At 34.5% G+C, this 22,575-nt stretch overlaps 1 protein-coding gene across 3 annotated transcripts in view; it reads left to right on the top strand.

Moving 5' to 3' along the window:
• KIAA1328 (KIAA1328 ortholog) overlaps positions 1 to 22,575 on the top strand; it is a 562,551-nt gene that overhangs the window by 396,530 nt on the left and 143,446 nt on the right. For all 3 annotated transcript variants that reach the window (XR_004230870.1, XM_031946042.1, XM_031946041.1), the window contains exon 7: positions 15,930 to 16,603. Coding sequence is in view for 2 of the 3 variants with exons in the window: in XM_031946042.1 (XP_031801902.1) it covers positions 15,930 to 16,603 (674 nt within the window). In the remaining variant the exon portion in view is untranslated. The remainder of the gene's footprint in view (positions 1 to 15,929; positions 16,604 to 22,575) is intronic.

Genomic DNA, 22,575 nt, shown 5'->3' with positions numbered 1-22,575 from the left:
GAATCAGGGAGATTCTTCTTCCTGAGTTTATATAAGGTGTCAGATACTTTCTAGCTTTGTGACCCTGGAAAAGTTGCTTAATCCTGTTTGCCTCAGTTTCCTCATCTGTAAAATGAGCTGGAGAAAAAAAAAATGGCAAATTGCTCCAGTATCTTTGCCAAGAAAACTTCAAATTGCCTCACAAAGATCTGGACAATTGAACAAAACTATGTTCCAGGCACTATGCTAAGCATTCATTTTGGGGAGATCTCAATTTTATTTTCTTTCCCGTGTTATCTTTATATGTTCTGAGGATGGTGTTACTTAGTTGATTCTCACTAACTCTATTGCTTTTTTTGATTTATGAGGTAATATTGCTCATAATCTTCTATCCTTTTTCCTTGAGATTTTAGAAACAAGTTTATCTTCTAAAACCAGTTTTATCCTTCATTGTAATATTCTTCTCTAAAATATAATGTTCTCTGGGAGCAGGTTTCTTGGGGGGCTTCTGGGAGCAGCCTTTGTTTCAGTTCAGTTCAGTTGTAATAATCACCCCAAATACAGCCAGGAGTTAAAGACCAAAATCCTTTATTTTCTTTTTCAAGTATTGTCTCTTTCCTTGGGCCCAGTTAGCTTTCTTAGAGGCCAATCTCTCTCCTTAGTTCCAAGAGGTCTTGCTGCTAGTCTTTTGCCTCTCCAGCTTTAGCCTCCAGTCAGCACAAAGGTGGAAGCTGTAATGAATCTGTCTCCTCCTCTCAGAATAGGCTTCTAGTGGGCTTGTATGTCTGGCCCTGAGAGCTTCTTGCTTATATGCCCTACACTGAGCACACACTAATCATTATGTCATTGGGAAACCATTATTTGTTGTAGGATTAAATCAATTCTAAACTAGATTAAAACATTGTCTCCTCAATTCCACTTAGTACCTTGTTTCTGGCCCATAACATCTCCTTGTAGGATCAGATCAATCATACTGAACCATGCTAAATTAGATAATTATTGTCTCTATCAATTCCACTGTCTTAGTACCTTATAAGAATTTTAACACTTCGCTGTCATATTTTTCTGTAAGTCAAGTGTTTGCTAACTAAGATGATTTGGGACTTTTTTGGTTCTTTTGTTACACTGATTGATTTACATTGGTTAAACTTATATGTGAAATTATTTTAACTCACTTCAATCACCACCTCCTACATTAAGCCTTTCTTGATCCCTCCAGATCTCTTCCCTACTGAAAATATCTTGTATTTATTTTGTATAAATTCTGTATTCTTGGGTCTTATTCAATAGAATGTGAACTCCTTGAGGGCAAAGACAATTTAATTTTTGTCTTTTGTATTCCAAGCACTTAACCAAGTGCCTGGTACATAGTAGATATTTAATAATTGTTTATTGATTTTTGTCCATGTCCTTTCCTTCATCCATATCCCATTTTTCATCATCAATATCTCATTTAAATAGATTACGTTAGAGTTGTTTTCAACGCATACCCTTTTAAATTTTTTTATTTTTTCCTACTACTTACTTACTTTGATTTTTGCTCTAACAAGTCAATTTGAATATATACAGACATCTGATTCTCAAATGACTTCCCTAATAGAATTGGATTCTTTCTTTTAAAAAATGAACATTTATAGGGCAGCTACGTGGTGCCATAGATGGAGCACCAGCCCTGAAGTTAGGAGGATCTGAGTTCAAATCTGGCCTTAGACACCTAACATTTCCTAGCTGTGTAACTTTAGGCAAGTCACTTACCCCCAATTGCCTCAGGAAAAAAAATGAACATTTATATTTTTAAGATGTAATTCAATGCTAACCATGTCCAACTTTTTCCAATTCTTTTCTCAAAGAAGATGTTTGGGGTGTATAATCATAGAGTTCTATTCTATAAGGTTTGCTTTCTTTCATTTCTTATTTCTGACCAATATTTTCTAACACATTTTTGCTATCCCCCCTATTCACGCCTTATCTTTGAAGTTAATAAGAACTAATTTAATTTGGAAGGTCTTACAAAGTTCTTGGTATATTTTTCTCCCTCTTTCTCTCTGTAACAGATGCTATTGCATAAACTGCTAATACTTGGAGCACTATGATGTTTGATGATCAGATATCCCTTGCAAAGATATTTCTTGTTGCCTTTGATTTCATAACATCTCCACCAATTCCTTTATTTGACTCTTTGAAACTATCCTTCCATTTATCTGCACTTTCCTTTTTAGTGAGAATGGTCAATATAATATGATTCTACTTTTCAGCATGGTTTTCTTACTACATCTCATATCCCTTCTTCTCTATCTGTCTTCTACTTCTGTATCTCCTCTATTTCTCTATCTTCTCTATCTCCTAGTTCATATACTTGGGAACCTAGAATATACTCCACATAAGAGTTGTTAAACTGAAGGCCCTGATGGCCTGAACCAGATTAAAATGTAATTGGGAAATGTTTACCAAAATAAATACAAATGCAAGACAAGAAAGTTAATGTTAATTTTTGACTTCTAAGTTGATATGGCTCCATTTCTATTTAAGTTTGACACCACTGCTTTCCATTTGGATATAACAAAGGAATATGAATTTGTTTAATAACCCTGAATAGGAAATGAATCATTGTGATTTGCTCTGACCAAAAAAAATTCACCACCCAGTGGTAAACTTTGTGGTTATGAGTTTCTTGAACTTAGCTCAGTTTCTCAGATAATAGATGTATAGTCTATCTGTCACTGGGTTTTTCTTGTTTCTCTTTATTATGAGGAAAGGTTCTGTTAGGAATAAGAGTGGGAGCATGTTGAGTTATCTAACTGGCATAAAAGAATTAATCTGATTGTTTGACCTAAATATGTCTTCCTTGCTGATACTGAAGAGAATCAAGTAAGTATCCTGGAGTATGGGCAGTTTGTGAAATTAAATTAAGGACCCTAATTTGAGTTTGCTTGTTTGTTTTCTAATTTTCACCAAAAATTTGCCATGCAATCCTTAGAAAATTCCTCAACTATTCTTTTCTCTGTGCCTTCTTCAAAAAAAATTGGGACTATTTACAATACCTTGCTTATGGGAGAATTATAAAAATATGGCCTACAGAGACCTTAGAGCTGATTAGGTAGGTAACAGGTATCTTGTAGAAGCAAAGGAGCAGTGAATGAAAAGTTAGCCCATGTGGAAGAGTATTCAGTAACTTGCATGTATCAAATTAAGGATTAACCCTTTTTTCCTTTTTGATTAATGTTCCACAAATTGATAGAAAATATACATTTTTAAAAATCAAGTATAATAATAATAAAAGTAGTAATACTGTCAGTAATAATAGCATCAGAATATGAATGGCACATTTTATGCATTTGAATATCTAATCTCTGTGCACTTTCTTGTGTTATCTTTATGAGGAAAGAATGCTTCATATAAAGTTGTCTTTCAATATATTTTAAATCAGTATTTTCTCAGACTTGCAAATGGTTAGGCATTGAGTCACTAGAGATTAGAAATATCATTTTGGAGAACAGCATAATAAGATGTAAGGTTTAGCTTTTTCAAATCTCATGGGAGTGAATATATTCCCAACTGAAAAGTCAAGGTCAAGAATTTATTGAGATCTCTTTTGGCATATATTCAGGTGATCCTTCATTTTTTTACTTTTGAAAGAAAACTAAACTTTAGAACTCTGAATCTTGCCTCTTTCAGTATTTTAAAAGAATTCCAATTTTTCACATCTGGGGAGATTATACAGTACAAAAGGCTCTCTTGAAACCATCTAAAGACTGCATGTATATAAAGGAGAATATAACTTATCTGTAAGGTATCTTTTCAAAATTGTTGCACCACATAATTGAGCATGCATATTACCCTAAATTCAGTGTGGATCTCAAATAATATTGAGGCTTTAGTGGCAACACCAGTAGTTTTGATTTCAGGGTTGGCAGTAAAAAGACTTCATGGTTCTCCATTTTTACTTTCTCATCTTCAATCCTTTAAAAATTATCTTTAATTACTTAAATATCTATCAGTTTCTCTGTTAGTGTTCTATATTTGATCAAATCATATTAATTCCATATGCCAGAAGCAGCAGTTTGGGTTTTGTTTTGTTAGTTTAAGCCTTAGTTAAGGGAAGTTATATCTTTAAATACCATATAGAAAGCATGAAACAGCTCCAGAGAGAAATGCACATCTGTTTCATCAGGGCCATTTGTGGTTTCCATGTGTCCCAGAAGCAATATCTGTCTTAAACTCCTCTAATAAAATAACCTAATTCCTTATGCTCAGAATACGATGCTATGAGCTTACTTAAATCCTCTTCTCTTTTCATTTCTTTTTCTCTTTTACTCCCCAATCTTTTCTAAATGCAATCATGAATGTCATTCTGTTTTCTCCATAGTCACCATGACCCTCTTATTGTAGACTAGCATTTATTGGAAAATGGAAAGAGCAATGGATTTAGAATCAAAAGTTCTAGCTTTGATTTCTAGCTTGCCATTTACCAACTGAATGACCTCAGATAAATCTGTTAAGTTTTTTGACCTTAGTTTCCTCATTAGTGATAATAATATTTGAACTACTATTTTAAAATATTAATGTTTTTTATATAGTTCACCACTAAACTTTTTGAAAAACTTGTCTGTCCTGAAATTTTCTCTTGCTTACTTGTTTGTTTAATAGCCACTTCTCTTTCAAAAGACATCAGATTCTGTAGCTGTTCTGCAGTTCTTATGTCCCCTCTCTATATCATTGGCATTGTTTGGCATGCCCATCCTAATTCTATCCTAGTTAATGGGCCTCTTCCCCAAATGGCAAACTTAAGAGGACATGGACAAGAATTGTACAATATTGGCAAGTGTAAAAGGCTGGTAGAGTACACACATGGATCACAGATCCATGGGATATCTGAATAATACATCTTCATACTGCATATAATTTCTGATTCTCCTTCTAGCATTCTAACCATGATTTACGTGTTTCAGTGGCTATTAAACCTGTAATGTGGAATTCCTAAAGGATTTGACCATATTCTTCTTGCCTCCTCTCTTTATTCTCTGTTCTTTGTCATCTCTTCATGGCCAAGACTTCAGATACTTCCACTTCTATATAGGTCATCGTCAGGTCACTTTACCTGCATGTTCAAAAATGAGTTTGATATTTTCTCCTAACACTGTATCTCTTTATGATTTCATCATAGATCTAGAATAGAAAGGGATCAAAGACCACCTAAATCCAAGCATTTCTGAACTGTTAACTTACCTTTGCTTGAAAAACTGTAATTAATGATGGGGAAATGTCTTTTTGTTACCTCTAACTCTGACTAATGGAGTGAAGCAAAACAAGTGTAATATCTGTTCTACAAAAGAGTCCTTCGAACACTTGAAGACAAATATCTGGTTTTCCCCGAGTCCTTTCTTCCTCAGGCTAACTATCCTTGAGGTTCCTTCAATTGATTCTCACATGATTCTGATTTTGAGGACTTTGGTCATTTATGTATTCACTTTCCTCTAGATGCAGTTGAATATTCCAGAACTTGAATACAACAATCCAGTTGCTGACAAGACAAAGAATGATATCTTGTCATTTTCCTAATTCTAAAACATTATGTCACTCTTAGTAAGTCCTAGAATTTTTTTTTTTTTTGCTTTCTATATCACACATTAAGTTGTTGAGTTAGCCTACCAAATTGATGAGATCTTTTTCAGGAATTCTTCATCTTGTTATTCTGAAGTTTATTTTTAATCTAACTTTAAGATTTTATATCTGTCCCTATTGAATTTCATCTGATTGGATTTGGCTAACAGGATTTTTTTGGGACCTTAAGCTATCCCTTGATAGAATATAAGTTCCTTGAGGACAGGAATTATTTTATTTTAGTCTTTTTCTTTTGTTATTGTCTTTGTCCAATAACTAATACTGTGGTGTCTAGTACATAGTAGATGCTTACCCTATACTCATTTATTGATTGGCCCAGTGAATTAGCTACCCTCTCAGCTTTGCATCAGTTGCAAATTCGATAAGCATGCTAAATCTGCCTTTATTTATTTCCTTTATAAATTTATAAAACAGCATATCACCAAGAACAGATACCTGAGGCATTCCATGACTGGCTATTTTCCAAAATGACATTGAACCACTATTCTCTGAGTCTAATCATCTACTCCAGAATCCATCTAACTACCTAACTATAGCATATAAGTAAAATCTCAATTTTTTCCCATGAGTTCCTTTTATAATAGCTTTTGTTCAAAGCTTTACTAAAATCTAGACATTATATAATTTGCTTTCATATCTCTAACAGAGACACTGCCTTTAATTTGAGAAATAATTTAATCAGGCTTTTTTTTTTTTTTATGAAGGGGGAAGGAACAGTAAAAACAGAAACAAAGCCAATTTGATAAAACAGAGAATGAGTATATATAGCAAAAGAAGACATTATCCAAAATGCCCTATTTTGATTCAATTTAATTTACTTTTAAAAGTTAAGCATTGAAATTCATTTGTTCTTCTAAAGATACTATTAGGTAAATTGACATTTATTTCTTCACTAACGTGATTTCATATTTGTAGTATGATGTGTGTCTAAGAAACTATACTCCTGTTAAAAGCTCCCAGACAGTATTGCTGTATGCACTTTGATCTTGAATAATTATTTATGAATTGACTTTATTTATGAGAAACAAGCATTAAGTATCCAGCTTTTAAATGAAAAAATCACCACAATCTTCTTGTAGCCTAGAGTAAATGATAGATAAATATTTATCCCTAAACTTTCATAAAAAGGAAAGATAATTTCATTTTGCCATAGTGTAGCATAGTGATAAAAATATGTTTTTATTGTTGTGTGCACTCAGTTAATGACTTAACCATCTGCTCATCACTGGAAAGATCCTGTAATTTCAATGAAATTTAACTAACTTTTACTAAATACATAGTAGGTGCTAAGTACTTAAAGAGATATAAAACATAAACATGTTCCCTTCCCTCAAGAAGCTTTCAGCCCAGTAGAGGAGATAAGATGTCTCAATAATTAACTATGATAAGAATAGAATATGCATACAAAATAGGCATATTGTAAGTGTTTTGGGAGAAGAGGGAGGTGTCTGTCAGGAATGGCTTCATGGAAGATGTTAGTGTGTACAATAGAGTGTCAGCATTTGGATACTGATGTAGGAGTTGGGGGAAAAGGCCAGGAAGGAAACACAGGGAAATGTAAACAAAGGCCCAGAGATGAAAACACATGGGATACAGTCAAGGAATGGTGAGTTGTGTAATCCAACTGGAGAAGAAAAGTTGAATGAAAATGGAAAGAAGACAGTCTAGCTAGATGAAGAGAATATGGATGAGAATAGAGCCATGGAAAACAGCTAGGAGGAACAATCTTCTTAGGATTGTAGGAATAATCAAGTCAGTAAGCCTTTATGAAGTAAAGACTTTATGAAAGGAGTGATCAGAGAGGTAGAAGGAAAGCCAAGACAATTAAGGAAGCCAAAGAATTAAACAAACTGAGTAGAGAGAGTTTCAAGAAGAAAAAGAGTGGTCAAAAGTCTCCAGGGTTGCAGAAATGTCAGAGAAGATGAAGAATATGAGAAAAGTCTCTTGAATTTGCCTTTCTATATTAACTCCTTCACTGCTGTCTTCAAATATGCTTAGGTGTTTTCTCTACTTATGGTTCACGTTATCCTTCTTGCTCCTCACATTATCATCCCATAACTCTCCTCCATTTCAGAAAACTTCTAAAAAAAAAAAGTCTAATGAGTGGTCCTCCAATCTTTATTTATTTATTATTATTATTGGTAATATTTTTTTTAATTATAGTAACTTTTTATTGACAGAACCCATGCCAGGGTAAATTTTTTTACATTATCCCTTGCGCTCACTTCTGTTCCGATTTTTCCCTCCCACCCTCCACTTCCTTCCCTAGATGGCAAGCGGTCCTATATATGTTGGATATGTTGTAGTATATCCTAGATACAATGTATGTGTGCAGATCCAAACAGTTTTCTTGTTGCACAGGGAGAATTAGATTCAGAAGGTAAAAATAACCCGGGAAGAAAAACAAAAATGCAAACAGTTTACATTCATTTTCCAGTGTTTTTTCTTTAGGTGTAGCTGCTTCTGTCCATCATTGATCAATTGAAACTGAATTAGGTCTCTTTGTCAAAGAAATCCACTTCCATCAGATTACATCTTCATACAGTATCGTTGTTGACGTATATAATGATTTCTTCATTCTGTTCATTTCACTTAGCATCAGTTCATGTAATTCTCTCCAAACCTCTCTGTATTCATCCTGCTGGTCATTTCTTACAGAACAATAATATTCCATAACATTCATATACCACAATTTACCCAACCATTCTCCAATTGATGGGCATCCATTCATTTTCCAGTTTCTAGCCACTACAAACAGGGCTGCCACAAACATTTTGGCACATACTGGTCCCTTTCTCTTCTTTAGTATCTCCTTGGGGTATAAGCCCTGTAGAAACACAGCTGGATCAAAGGGTATGCACAGTTTGATAGCTTTTTGGGCATAATTCCAGATTGCTCTCCAGAATGGTTGGATTCGTTCACAACTCCACCAACAATGTATCAGTGTCCCAGTTTTCCCACATCCCCTCCAACAATCATCATTATTTTTTCCTGTCATCTTAGCCAATCTGACAGGTGTGTAGTGGTATCTCAGAGTTGTCTTAATTTGCATTTCTCTGATTAATAATGATTTGGAACACTCTTTCATATGAGTGGTTGGTAATTTTTTTTTTTAATCATCTACCACAATTCAGTCATTCCCTAATTGATGGCTATTCCCTCAGTTTCCAATTTTTTTTTATTATAGCTTTTTATTGAGAAGATGTATGCATGGGTAATTTTTCAGCATTGACAATTGCAAAACTTTTGTTCCAACTTTTCCCCTCCTTCCTCCCACCCCTTAATTCCCTTGAAATTCTTGACCTTTTGTTTTTCCATATGAACTTTGTTGTTATTTTTTCTAGGTCATTAAAATAGTTTTTTGGGAGTCTGATTGATATAGTGCTAAGTAAATAGATTATTTTAGGTAGTATTGTCATCTTTATTATATTTGCTCGCCCTATCAAAGAGCATTTAATATTTTCCCAATTGGTTAGATCTAGCTTTATTTGTGTGGAAAGTGTTTCATAGTTTTGCTCATATAGTTTCTGATTTTCCGTTGGCAGATAGATTCCTAAATATTTTATACTATCAGTAGTTACTTTAAATGGAATTTCTCTTTGTAACTCTAACTGTTGGATTTTGTTAGTGATATATTAGAATGCTGATGACTTATGTGGATTTATTTTGTATCCTGCAACTTTGCTAAAGGTGTGGATTATTTCTAATAGCTTTTTAGTAGAATTCTGAGGTTCTCTAAGTACACCATCATGTCATCAGCACAGAGTGATAGTTTGGTTTCCTCATTACCTACTCTCATTCCTTTAATCTCTTCTCAACTCTTATTGCCAAAGCTAGCATTTCTAATACAATATTGACTAATAATGGTTATAGTGGGCAACCTTGTTTCACTCCTGATCTTATTGGGAATGGTTGCAGTTTATCCCCATTACATATGATGCTTACTGATGGTTTTAAATAGATGCTACTGATTATTTTAAGGAAAAGTCCATTTATTCCTATACTCTCAAGTGTTTTTAATAGGAATGGATATTGGATTTTATCAAATGGTTTTTCTGTATCTATTGAGATGATCATATTGCTTTTGTTAATTTGGTTATTAATATGGCCAATTATACTAATAGTTTTCTTAATATTGAACCAGCCCTGCATTCCTGGTATAAATCCTACTTGATTATGGTGTAGTATTATGGTGTAGGATGATTTTCTGTAGTCTTTTTGCTAATACCTTAGTAAGATTTTAACATCAATATTCATTAGGGAGATTGATCTGTAATGTTCTTTTTCTGTTTTCAACCTACTTGGTTAAATATCAGTACCATGTCTGTGTTATAAAAGGAATTTGGTAGGAGTCCTTCATTCCTTATTTTTTCAAATAGTTTATATAGCATTGGAGCTAATTATTCTTTAAATGTTTGGTGGAATTCAGATGTAAATCCATCTGGTCCTGGGAATTTTTCTTAGGGAGTTGATTAATAGCTTCTTCTATTTCTTTTTCTGAAATGGGACTATTTAAGCAATTTATTTCCTCCTCTGTTAATGTGGGAAGCCTATATTTTTGGAGGTAGTCATTCATTTCACTTAGGTTATCAAATTTATTGGCATAAAATTGGGCAGAGTAATTCCTTATTATTATTCTTATTTTTTCTTCATTGGTGGAAAGTTCTCCCTTTTCATTTTTAAGACTAACAATTTGATTTGCCTCTTTCCTTTTTCTAATCAGATTTACCAAAGGTTTATCTATTTTATTGGTTTTTTTATAAAACCAACTCTTATTAATTCAATAGTTTTTTTTTTACTTTCAATATTATTAATTTCTCTTTTTAATTTTGGAATTTCAAGTTTAGTATTTGGAGGTTTTTTTTATTTGGTCTTTTTCTAGCTTCTTACGTTGCAAGCCCAATTCGTTGATCTTCTCTTTCTCTACTTTATTCAAGTAAGCCCCTAAAGATATAAAATTTCCCCTTATTACCACTTTGGCTGCAACCCACAAATTTTGGTATGATGTTTCATCATTGTCATTATCTTGAGTGAAATTATTAATTGTGTCTATAATTTGCTGTTTCACCCAATCATTCTTTAAGATGAGATTATTTAGTTTCCAATTATTTTTTGGTCTATTTACTCCTAACTTTTTGTTCTGCTTGTTTCACTCAGCATCAGTTCATGTAAGTCTCTCCAAGCCTCTCTGTATTCATCCTGCTGGTCATTTCTTACAGAACAATAATATTCCATACATTCATATACCACAATTTACCCAACCATTCTCCAGTTGATGGGCATCCATTCATTTTCCAGTTTCTAGCCACTACAAACAGGGCTGCCACAAACATTTTGGCACATACAGGTCCCTTTCCCTTCTTTAGTATCTCTTTGGGGTATAAGCCCAGTAGTAGCACTGCTGGATCAAAGGGTATGCACAGTTTGATAACTTTTTGGGCGTAATTCCAGATTGTTCTTCAGAATGGTTGCATTCATTCACAACTCCACCAACAATGCATCAGTGTCCCAGTTTTCCCTCATCCCCTCCAATATTCCTCATTATTTTTTCCTGTCATCTTAGCCAATCTGACAGGTGTGTAGTGGTATCTCAGAGTTATCTTAATTTGCATTTCTCTGATCAATAGTTATTTGGAACACTCTTTCATATAAGTGGAAATAGTTTCAACTTTATCATCTGAAAATTGTCTGTTCATATCCTTTGACCACTTATCACCAATTGAATTTTTAAATGAGTTGTTTTGCTCTATGGAATTTTTTTCCATTTCACTAGTTTTTTTTTTTTTTTTAGTGAGTTATTTTCTTTTCCAATTCATAAATCCTACTTTCCAGGGATTTCTTTACCTTTTCCAATTCACAAATTCTGTTTCCCTGCACATCCTGGGTGTTTTTTTTACCTTTTCCAATTCACATTTCAGGAAATTATTACTCTCTTGCATAGCTTCTCTTCCCTTTTCCCATTTTTCTTCTAGAACTCTTTTAATATTTTTAATAATATCTTCTAGGAGAGCCTTTTGTGTTGGGGGCCAACAGTTGTCTGGAGACTGTCTGCTATTAGTCTCCTCAGGGTTGAAAACCTATTCTCTTTCTGTATAGAAACTATTGATCCTCCTTTTTTTTACCCATGTTTTTTTAAAGCCTATAGGGTCTGCCTTCAGGGCAGGAGTTCACCAGGTTCCTCTGCAGAGCAGTGATGGATAGTAGCTGTCCTGCCAATGGGCTGCAAAGAGCTAGCTGTAGGGAATGGGAGTGCTCTGGAAAAAGTTCCCCACCAGAACTAACTAGGCCTGGGTTGAGCTGTGAAAGTGTCCTGCAAAGAACCCTGCTGTACAAATTAGTGACTGCCCTGGGGCTAGAGGCCAGCAGTGGGGTTGTGCATTGGCAGTTGTCCAGTGAATTGTCCAGCACGGACTGGAAGTGTCTGTGCCTCAGGAAGCACAGTCCCTGGAAGTTCTATTGCCCCAGGCCGAGACCCCCACTGTGCATATTAGAGGCTGCTCTGGGCTGCGCCCCACTGCCATGCAGATTAGTGACTGCTTGCTAGAGGCCCGTGCTGCAGATTGCAGCTGTACAGCTGTGGTATAGTCTGTGCTGAGTCACTTCCGGTTTTGGGTGGGTATAGCCAGATCTTGTTAGGTTCTGGTGTTTTTAGAGTATCCTCTACCTTTGGCTTTTATTTCTCTGCTGGGGTGCTTTGTAATCAAGGCAGAGCAGTTAACCTATGGCAGAGTTGTCTCTATAACTTCTCTAGCCACCCCCGTCCCTGGTCCACTCTTGAAGCTAGTCTCTCCTATCTCCCTGCTTGCACTGATCTGCTCTGGCCCCTCAGGACAAACCTGCTCTGGCAATCTTCCAGATTATCTTTGGCTGATAAATTGTTGTGCTTCTCATCTTCGTGAATTTTAGCTGTCAAGCGCTATTTTTGAGACCGAATTTAATAATTGGTCATGAGGGCATGAGAGGAGCTTAGAAAGTTGCATGTGCCTTCTCCACCATCTTGGCTCCGCCTCCCTCCAATCTTTATTTAAAACAATTTAAAAAAAATTTTTTTGGTCCATATTTTTTCCCTTCCACCTTCTCCTCCCTTTATTGAGAAAGCAGGAAAAACAAAACTTATTACAAATATGAATAATCAGGCAAAACATTTTCCCACATTGGCTATGAACAAACCAAAAATATTCCTCAACTGCATTCTGAATTCACATTTCTATCTAGAGGTAAGTAGCAAACCTTTTCGTAAATCCACTGAAATTGTGATTGGCATTGTGCTATTCAGAGTTTCTTACTTCTCCAAAGTTGTCTTTACAATATTGTTATCATATAAATTATTCCTTTGATTATGCTAATTTTACTTTCCATTAATTTATACAAATCTTCTCTTTAAAACCATCTCCTTTACCATTTCTTACAGCACAGCAGTGCTGTATATATATATATCATAACTTTTTCAACTATTCCCCTGCTAGTGGACACCCTTTGAGGTTCTAATTCTTTGCCACTATAAAAAGCTGCTGTAATATGTTTGTATAGATGGGTCTTTATTCCATTTCTTGATCTCATGGCAGGCATACTTTCAGGGCAATTTATTCCACTTTTGGACTTGTTTGATTATGAATAGGATATCAAGCCCAAATTGACTTCTTTGTGATAACTTGCCTCCTACCTCACCCCAATTGTTTTTCAGGTTCTGCTTTCTGTATCCAAACAATAACTCTGATTCTTCTCCCATATAACAATCTTTTAAATGTGTCCTCCATGAATCTTCATTTCTCCAAGCCAAACATTCCTTGTTCCTCCAGTTTACTCCCCTGCCAAAAAATCTTCTATGATGCCTTGCTGCCTCTACGATAAAGTATACACTCCTCAGCTTGTCATTTACATCTGGAATGTTGAAAATGATGTTGAGATCTTGCCAGTCTTGTCATCTTCCATCAGCAGCAACTAAAGTCTCAACAACCTCTCCTTTGGTTTTCAGAGGGTGGCTAAAGTAGAGAGATTTACAGTAGCATGGTATTATCTGAAATCAATATGCTGTTTTGTTTTTTTTAAACTGAAATGTTAGCACCAAAGATCACAGAATTTTAGGAAATTACTAGCAAGAAAAAATGTTATCACTTTTATTAAAATATGAAATTTAATATAATTTTATGGGATCCTTCATGGTTACTGTGTTAGGCGAAGTACATATTATGAGAATTAATGTTTTGTTATAAAGAATTGTATTTTTGGAAATTTCTAATGAAAAACTGCAATTTTGGCTCGTCACAGCAATCTAATCCCTATTTCCCATAGGTTCAAGTATCAATATTTGTAGTTTGACTTTCACACTATCCTCTAGAAACAATAGTCACCTAAGCTGAGGATTGACTACAATTCCAAAATGAAAATACCCAATAACATCAGAATCATAGACCAAAGATTAGAGATCCATAAAAAAATATGAGAAATTGCCAGAAAGTGAATATTTGGTAGCCACTATTATAAAGAAAGAATTTGAAATACAGTCCTCCAAAAGGCAAAAGATAAAAACTTAACAATTAATGATAACTTGAGAAAAGTTCTATTGGGTAAAAAAGAAAGAAATATAATTTTTGATAAAATAAAGACTTACAAACTAATGAAAAAGCAAGGACTGAGCAGAAAGAATTCATTGTTTATAATGAGGGTGACATGTAAGATGAAGGAAGAAGAGCAATGAATGTGGAATGATTAAAATATGCAGGAAAGAGGGACAGCTAGATGATGCAAGGGATAGAGCACTGGCCCTGGAATCAGGAGAACTTGAGTTCAAATCTGGCTTCAGACACTTAACACTTCCTGGCTGTGCGACCCTGGGCAAGTCACTTAATTAACCCCAATTGTCTCACAACAGAAAAAAAACTTTAAAATGTAACAAAAAGAAAAAAAAAAGGTTCATTTAACAAGGTTCGGGAAAAGGTTGAGTATCAGGATGAACTCAAAGGTTAACTCTTGTAAGAATGCAGTCTACTTCTTTTTCAGTGAAGAAAGAGGAGGACATAGTTAAGTGGAGACTGAAATTTTGTAGGATGAGGATGCTAATTAAGTAAGGAAAAATGGTGACATGGAAGGAAAAAAATTATAAGAAAGATGGTTTAAAGACTGGCCTAGAAGAATAGAAAAGAGTTGGTATTAAAAAGAAAGCTTTTTGAAGGATACTTTCTTGACATTCCAGCTCAAATTTTCAATGAGGCTATTTTCATTCAAACATATTAACTTGACTCCAACAAAATGATGTCATTTTGGTCTTCTTTGAATATGAAGGACAACAACTAACCAACCAGGCAGAATTAAAAGTAGGAAATTGATTTAAAGTTCTACTTTAAAAGGCTTTTGAACCCTCTCTGTGAACTTTGATTAAATTAAGGGTTCATGAATAGTAAAAATAGTTATTTGTATTACCATTATCATTGGCGTTAAATGTATTTTTGACTGAGATCTAAACTGGAAGTTTGGTTTCTTTTTGAAATGTCTTCAGTAGACTCAGTATTCTGAGGATACAATGAAGCATTGATCTGTTGAAGTGAGTCAGCCTAAGCGTACTCTTCCTACAGTGAGAAAGAATGTTCCTTAGTACACTCAAAATTTTGATGCCCATGACAGAAGAGCTATAAAGAGAATACTAGGAAAGTTCCTTTTATATTGGCCCAGCAGGTTTAAATTTAAACTCACCCAACTTAATAGAAAAATCACTTTCATTTATGACTGAATTTAAACATGTTTTGTATTTAAATGATAGTTTTTGATAAAGAACCATATTTTATGGAAAATGGCCATTTTTATCTGTGTTCTGTAAAGACGTTTTCAAAATTTCTCATCAAATTTTCAGCATTAAGTAATGTCCTACTCCAGTGCAAGATGAAATGGTTTACATCAAATCTCATGCTGTGTAATGGCCAATCTAAAGGTATTTATAGCAGGTGATTGGATTTCTTGGCTTTGTATTGAAAATTAAGCATTTTAAGACATTAATATTTAATATTTCTTCTACTCTCTGAGTTGATTTTATGCAACCTTAAACTATTCATAACTCCAGTGATACTATTTATATTAAAGTTGCTGTCTGCAAACTCTTCTTATTTTAACATCACTGGTGAGATAAACTGAAGTGCACATTGCTTGGTAATTGTTTTAGCTGTGATTATGGAATGTATCTTCTCAGGTATATGAATGGCCATTATGGTGAGTCTGAAGACTGATTCAAAGCAGCTTTAATTGAGCAGATTGTCTCATTGATTTCTGGAGGACCACAGAGAAAAAATTACTTTACTAGCTCTTTAATTGAAACCCAATCTTTTATTTGCTTCCAGGTCCCCATCAAGAAGGGCTCTCCCAATTCTCTACATCAGGAGCAGAATGGTCACTATAGGAACCTCACAATTTCACAAATCTATCAAAGCAAGAATGAGATTAAATTTCCAAACCAGGGCTCAGCTTCAGAAACAAATCTACCTTTCAGGAATTATTATCCCAGGATAGCAGCTCTTCATCCTCCCCAAGAGGGTCTGAGTAGGGAACATTCCGAAGCAAGAACATGTAACTACAGGTCCCCACGAACAAAGCTGCTGGGCTCACTTTTGACAGAGAGAGTCTCACCAGATGAAATGAGACCCAAGGAATTTTCGTTCATCCAGCCTTATATCAATAGTCATTGCTTTGTTCACAATCATCCTGAAAATGAAGATCACATTCATGGAAACCATCAGCCAGGAATGACCAGACAGCATCCCAGGACACATCAACAGGAATCACACAATTATTGTGACCTTTCCTGGACACCTATGCCTCGTGTACCAGTGACATTAGAGCCTGAGGAAATGGAGGACAGAAAGCAGATGTCAATAGAGAAGAGAAATCAACTTCTCCTACAGAAAATGGAGCTGGAGATTGAAAAGGAGCGCCTGCAGCATCTGCTGGCCCAACAGGAAACAAAACTTCTATTGAAACAGCAGCAGCTCCATCAGTCCCGCCTGGATTATAATCGGTGAGTCCCTATTATGAGGGTTAGTCTTCTCATTCTGTTTTTCTCACAAGTCTCTATACATTGAAGAATATGTGGCAGGATAAATCTGTTCCTGTAACAATTATGTAGACAAGTAACTCCCTTGAGAGGCTGGCATGACTGGACCTGCATGCTGACTGTTCCCACTGAATAAACACCCCATCCTTTTTAGAAGATTTTAAAGGTTATCTTGTGTTCTTCAGTATTTGCTTAAATTAATCAGCTGCCTAGCAGCAGAGTGTAACTCTAGGTATACACAAATACAGTATGATACTTAGGAAATTACATTGTCATAACAGAAGAGCCTTTGGAGTGTGAAGCCACAAAGCAACACAGTACATTGAGCATTATTAAGCACTTTGCTCAGAATACTGCTCTAGGGACGGGAGCAGATAGAATATTTGAGCAAGATGAGTGTTCACCTTCAAGGAGCTTACAGTCTAATTGAAAGAATAGATACCAGCACAAAAGGACTGTATTATGTAACACTATGAAAAGTTTATTAGAGAGTTACAAAACAGTTATATAAGATTTGGGTGGTAAAAATTTTAATAGTTGAAGGGATCAAAAAGGTTTTCTGGAGAAACTTTGACATCTGAGTTGGATTTTAAAGGATAGGTAAGCATATAACAGATGAATAAAAGGCATGCCAGATGTAGAGAATGGCTTGAACCAAGGAATAAAAATAGAAGTGTGGTAGAAGATATAGAGCCAGAATTATGTAGTTTGAGTGGAAAAGAGAATATGTTGCATGGAAGGAAAAAAGAATATGAGGTCTTAAATAGAAGCTTGTGATTCAGGAAGATTATTTACATTTAGGAAGAAATATAAACAAAGATACCACATAAATTACATGTACCTATCCCGTAGAATACTTTGTAGAAGCTTTATAAAGTTGGACTTATCCACTGATAAGTTACATCCATTTTATTCAATGAAACTTGTCTATATCTTCCACATTCAGATTTTACTTTGATTGTTAATGTCCTTGGTTAACAAACTCCCTGTCAAGAAACCTTTTTGAACATTTTTTCTATTTCTGGTCTCCATTAGGATATGACTTCCAATCCCCCTCTTACCTTACTAAAGTCTACTTTATATATTTACTTCATGTTCAAATGTACTATTTTTTTTACAATAGCTTTTTATTTTTCCAAATATATGCAAAAACGATTTTCAGTATTCACCTTTACAAAGCCTTGTGTTCCAAATTTTTCTCCTTTCCTCCTCTAGACAGCAGGCAATCCATATAGGTTCCACAAATGTAATTTTTCTAAACATATTTCTATGTTTGTCTTGCTATGTAAGAAAAATCAGATAAAAAATGTGTGTGTGAGGGACACAAGAAAGAAAAAAAAAGCAAACATACAAAAAAAAAAAAAAGGTGAAAATATTATGCTTTGATTCACATTTAGTCTCCATAGTTCCCTTTCTGGAGATGGATAACTCTTTCCATCATTTGTTGGAATTGCCTTGAATCACCTCATTGTTGAAAAGAGTCAGAATGCTGGCCCTTAAATCAGGAGGACCAGAGTTCAAATCCAGCCTCAGACACTTAATACTTCCTAGTTATGACCTGTGCAGGTCACTTAATAACCCCAATTGCTTCAGCAAAAAGAAAGAAAGAAAAGAGCCAAATCCATTGCAGTTGATCATTTCAGAATCATCTGTATATAGTGTTCTCTTGATTCTACTCACTTCACTTAGCATCAGTTCATGTAAGTCTCTCCAGGCTTTTCTGAGATCAGTCTGCTTGTCATTTCTTACATAATAATAATATTCTGTTAATTTATATTCCATAACTTATTCAGCCATATCCCAACTAATGGTCATCCATTCAATTTTCAGTTCTTTGCCACTACAAAAAAAACTGCTACAAATATTTTTGCACATGTGGGTCCTTTTCCCTTTTTTTATGATCCCTTTGGGGTACAGACCCAGTATAGACACTTCTGGATCAAATGGTATATAGTTTTATTGCCTTTTGGGCATAGTTCCAAATTTCTTTTTAGAATGGTTAGATCAGTTCACTCTACCAACAATGTATTAGGGTCCCAGTTTTTACCTCTCCTCCAAAATTTATCATTATCTTTTCCTGTCATCTTAGCCAATGTGAGAAGTGTGAGGTGGTACATTAGAGTTGTTTTAATTTGCATTTCTCTATGTAGAACGTTTTTCATATGACTAGGCATGGTTTTAATTTCTTTATCTGAAAATTTATCCATTAATGTCTTTTGACCATTTATCAACTGGAGAATGACTTGTATTATTAGAAATTTAAGTCAATTTTCTATATATTTTAGAGATGAGGTCTTTATCAGGAACACTAGATATAAAAATTTCCCCCAGCTTTTTGCTTCCCTTCTTATCTTGTCTGTATTGGTATTATTTTATAGTCAAAATGATCCACTTTGCATTTCATAATGTTCTCCAGATCTTCTTTGGCCTTAAATTCCTTTCTTCTCCACAGATCTGAGAGATAGACTATCCCTTGTCTTCCTAATTTGCTTATAATATCGCCCTTATGTCTAAATCATGAACCCAGTTCCACCTTATCTTGTTGTAGGGTGTTGGTTAATGCCTAGTTTCTATTACATTATTTTCCAGTTTTCCCAGAAATTTTTGCCATATAGTGAGTTCTTATCTCATAAGCTGGAGTCTTATCTGCTACAAACACATTCTTTATACTTGTGGGTCCTTTTCCCTTTTTTACAATCTCTTTGGAATACAGACCCAGAAATTACATGTAATTTTTATTGCATAATGATCTTAAAAAGATGCATTTACTATTTCTACCTTTCAGCATTTAATTGTAAGGTTTTTAATGCCCTAATACATGGTCAATTTTGTGTAGGTTCTATGTATGTATTCCTTCCTATCTTCAATCAATTTTCTTCAAAGATATATCTTATCCAACTTTTCTAAAATTCTCTTCACCGCCTTAATTTCTTTCTTGTTTATGGTTGAATTTATCTAGTTCTGATAGAGAGAGGTTGAGATATATCTGTAGCATAGTTTTACTATCTATTTCTTCTTGCAATTCACTTGACTTCTTTTCTAAGAATATACCACTTGGTGCATATATGTTTAATATTGATATTATTTCATTATCTATGATACCCTTTAACAAAATGTAGATCTATTTTTGCTCTTACTTGATTTGAGATAAAAATTGCTACCTTTTTTTTTTTTTTAACTTCAGCTGAGGAACAATAGATTCTGCTCCAGTCTTTTACCTTTCTTCTATATGTATCACTCTGCTTCAAATGTGTTTCTTGTAAACAAAATATTGTAGAATTCTGGCTTTTAATCCTCTCTCCTATCTGCTCTGTTTTATGGGAGAGTTCATCACATTCACATTCACAGTTTTTTTCCCAAGTTATACTTTTCTCTCTTTTCACTCTTTGCCTCCTCATCATTATTTTGCTCTTGGCCACCCTTTCCTGCAATTTGTCCTACCTTTTTCTTTCCTCCCCTATTTTATCCCTTTCCCCTTCTACTTCTTCTCTCCCTCCTTTCCTTTTTCTTTATCCTTTCCTGTTTCCTTGCAAGGTGAGATAAATTTCTGTACCAAAATAAGTATGTATGCTATTTCCTACTTTAACCAAATCTGGCAAGATTAAGGTTCAAACAATGCTCACCCTCCTCCCTTCTTTCCCTCAACTGGAATAAGAGACACAAAAGTCTCTTGCTGTGATATAATTTATACCAGTTTACTTTCTTTTTCCTCTTCTCCCAGTTCAATCCCTTTTCACCCCTAATTGCTTTTTTATATCAGCACATATATCAACTTATACCTACACCCTCTAAGCATACCCATTCTAATTATCCTGATCTGAAAAAATGCATTTACTATTTTTGCTTTTCTGCATTTGATTTTGAGGTTTTTATGCCCTAATTCATGGTCAGTTTTATATAGGTTCCACGAACCACAGAGGAAAAAGTAAACTTCTTTCTGTCTCCATTCAATTTTCTTCAAAGATCTATCATACCTAACTTTTCTAACATTTTGTTTACCTCCTTCACTTCTTTCTTATTTATTTTGTGGTTTGACTTATCTAGTTCTGAGAGAGCAAGGTTGAAATCCCCCACTAATATAGTTTTGCTGTCTATTTCTTCTTCTTTTCTTTCTTTTCTTTTCTTTTCTTTTCTTTTCTTTTCTTTTCTTTTCTTTTCTTTTCTTTTCTTTTCTTTTCTTTTCTTTTCTTTTCTTTTCTTTTCTTTTCCTGAGGCAATTGGGGTTAAGTGACTTGCCTAGGGTCACACAGCCAGAAAGTGTTAAGTGTCTGAGACCCGATTTGAACTCAGTTCCTCCTAACTTCAGAGCTGGTGCTTGATCCACTGCACTACCTAGCTGCCTCTTCTTGTATGTCTTTCTTCTTGCATCTCTCTTAATTTCTCCTCTAAGAATTTGGATATTATATCACTTGGTGTATATATGTTTAATATTGATAATGCTTTATTATCTATGGTACTCTTTAGTAAAATACAGTTTCCTTCCTTATCTCTTTTAATTAAATCTATCTTTGCTTTTATTTGATCTGAGATCAGCATTGCTACCCCTGCTTTTTGTACTTCACCTGAAGCATAATAGATTCTGCTCTAGCCCTTTACCTTCACTCTGTATGTATCATTCTGCTTTAAATGTGTTTCTTGTAAACAACATATTGAAGGATTTTGTCTTTTAATCCAGTCTGCTATCCACTTCCCTTTTATCCCATTCACATTCACAGTTAAAATAACAAATTCTGTTTTTCCTGCCATCTTATTTACTCTGTTATGCTTTCTCTTTCATTTCCCCCTTTTCTCCTCCCCAATATTTTGCTTTTGATGACCACTTGCCTCAACCAGCCCTTCCCTTTTAGAGCCCCTCCCCCCTTTTTACACCTTTCCCCTACTACTTCTGTTTTCCTTTCTATTAGTATTTCTCTTTCTTTTCCCCTTTTCCCCTCCCACTTCCCTATAAGATGAGACAAGTTTCTCTGTGAAACCAAATATGTCCGATATTCTCTCTTTGAACCAAATCTGATGAGAGTAAGATTCACACAATGCTCATCTCCTTCTCTTCTTTCCCTCAATTATAATAGGTCTTCTTTGCCTCTTCATGAGATGTTATTTCCCTTATTTTACCTCCATTTCCCTCTTTTTCCAGTATGATCCCCTTTCTACCTCTAGTTTTTTTTCATATTATCATAATAAAACCAGATAATACTCACACTTTCTAAGTATACCCATAAGAGAAATATAGTTCTTGAGAGTTCTTTCCTTTTTTTACCTTTTTATGTTTCTCTTGAGTTCTGTGTTTGGAGATCAAATTTTTTGTTCAGTTCTGGTCTTTTCATTAGAAATAAGTGAAATTCACTTATATCATTGAATGTCCATCTTCTTCCCTGAAAGATAATGCTTATTTTAGCTGGATAATTTATTCTTGTCTGTAACCCCAGTTCCTTTGCTTTTTGTAATATCAGATTCCAAGCCCTTCAATCCTTTAAGGAGGAAGCTGCTAGGTCCTAGGTAATCCTAATTGTGCTCCTCAGTGTTTAAATTCATTCTTTCTGGCTGCTTGCAATATCTTTTCATTAGTGTGATCTGAAATTTAACCATGATATTCCTTGGGGATTTAATTTGGGGGTCTCTTTCAGGAGGTAATTGGTGAATTCTTTCAATAGCTATTTTACATTTTAATACTAAGATATCAGGGCAGTTTTCCTTTATGATTTCCTGTAAAATAATTTCTAGGTTCTTTTTTTCATCATGGCTTTCAGGAAGTCCAGTAATCCTCACATTTTCTCTCCTAGATCTATTTTCCCGGTCAGTTGTTTTTCCTAGGAGGCACTTCATATTTTCTTCTATTTTTTTCATTTTTTTTGTTTTTGTTTGACTGATGTTGAAGTCTTATTGAGTCATTCACTTCCATTTGTTCAATTCTAATTTTTAGTGTATTTTTTCTTTTT

The sequence above is a fragment of the Sarcophilus harrisii genome, chromosome 1 (genome assembly GCF_902635505.1).
Source record: "Sarcophilus harrisii chromosome 1, mSarHar1.11, whole genome shotgun sequence".
NCBI lineage: Eukaryota > Metazoa > Chordata > Mammalia > Dasyuromorphia > Dasyuridae > Sarcophilus > Sarcophilus harrisii.
Note: the sequence above shows the minus strand (reverse complement) of the source record. Positions and strands in the feature narration are given on the sequence as shown.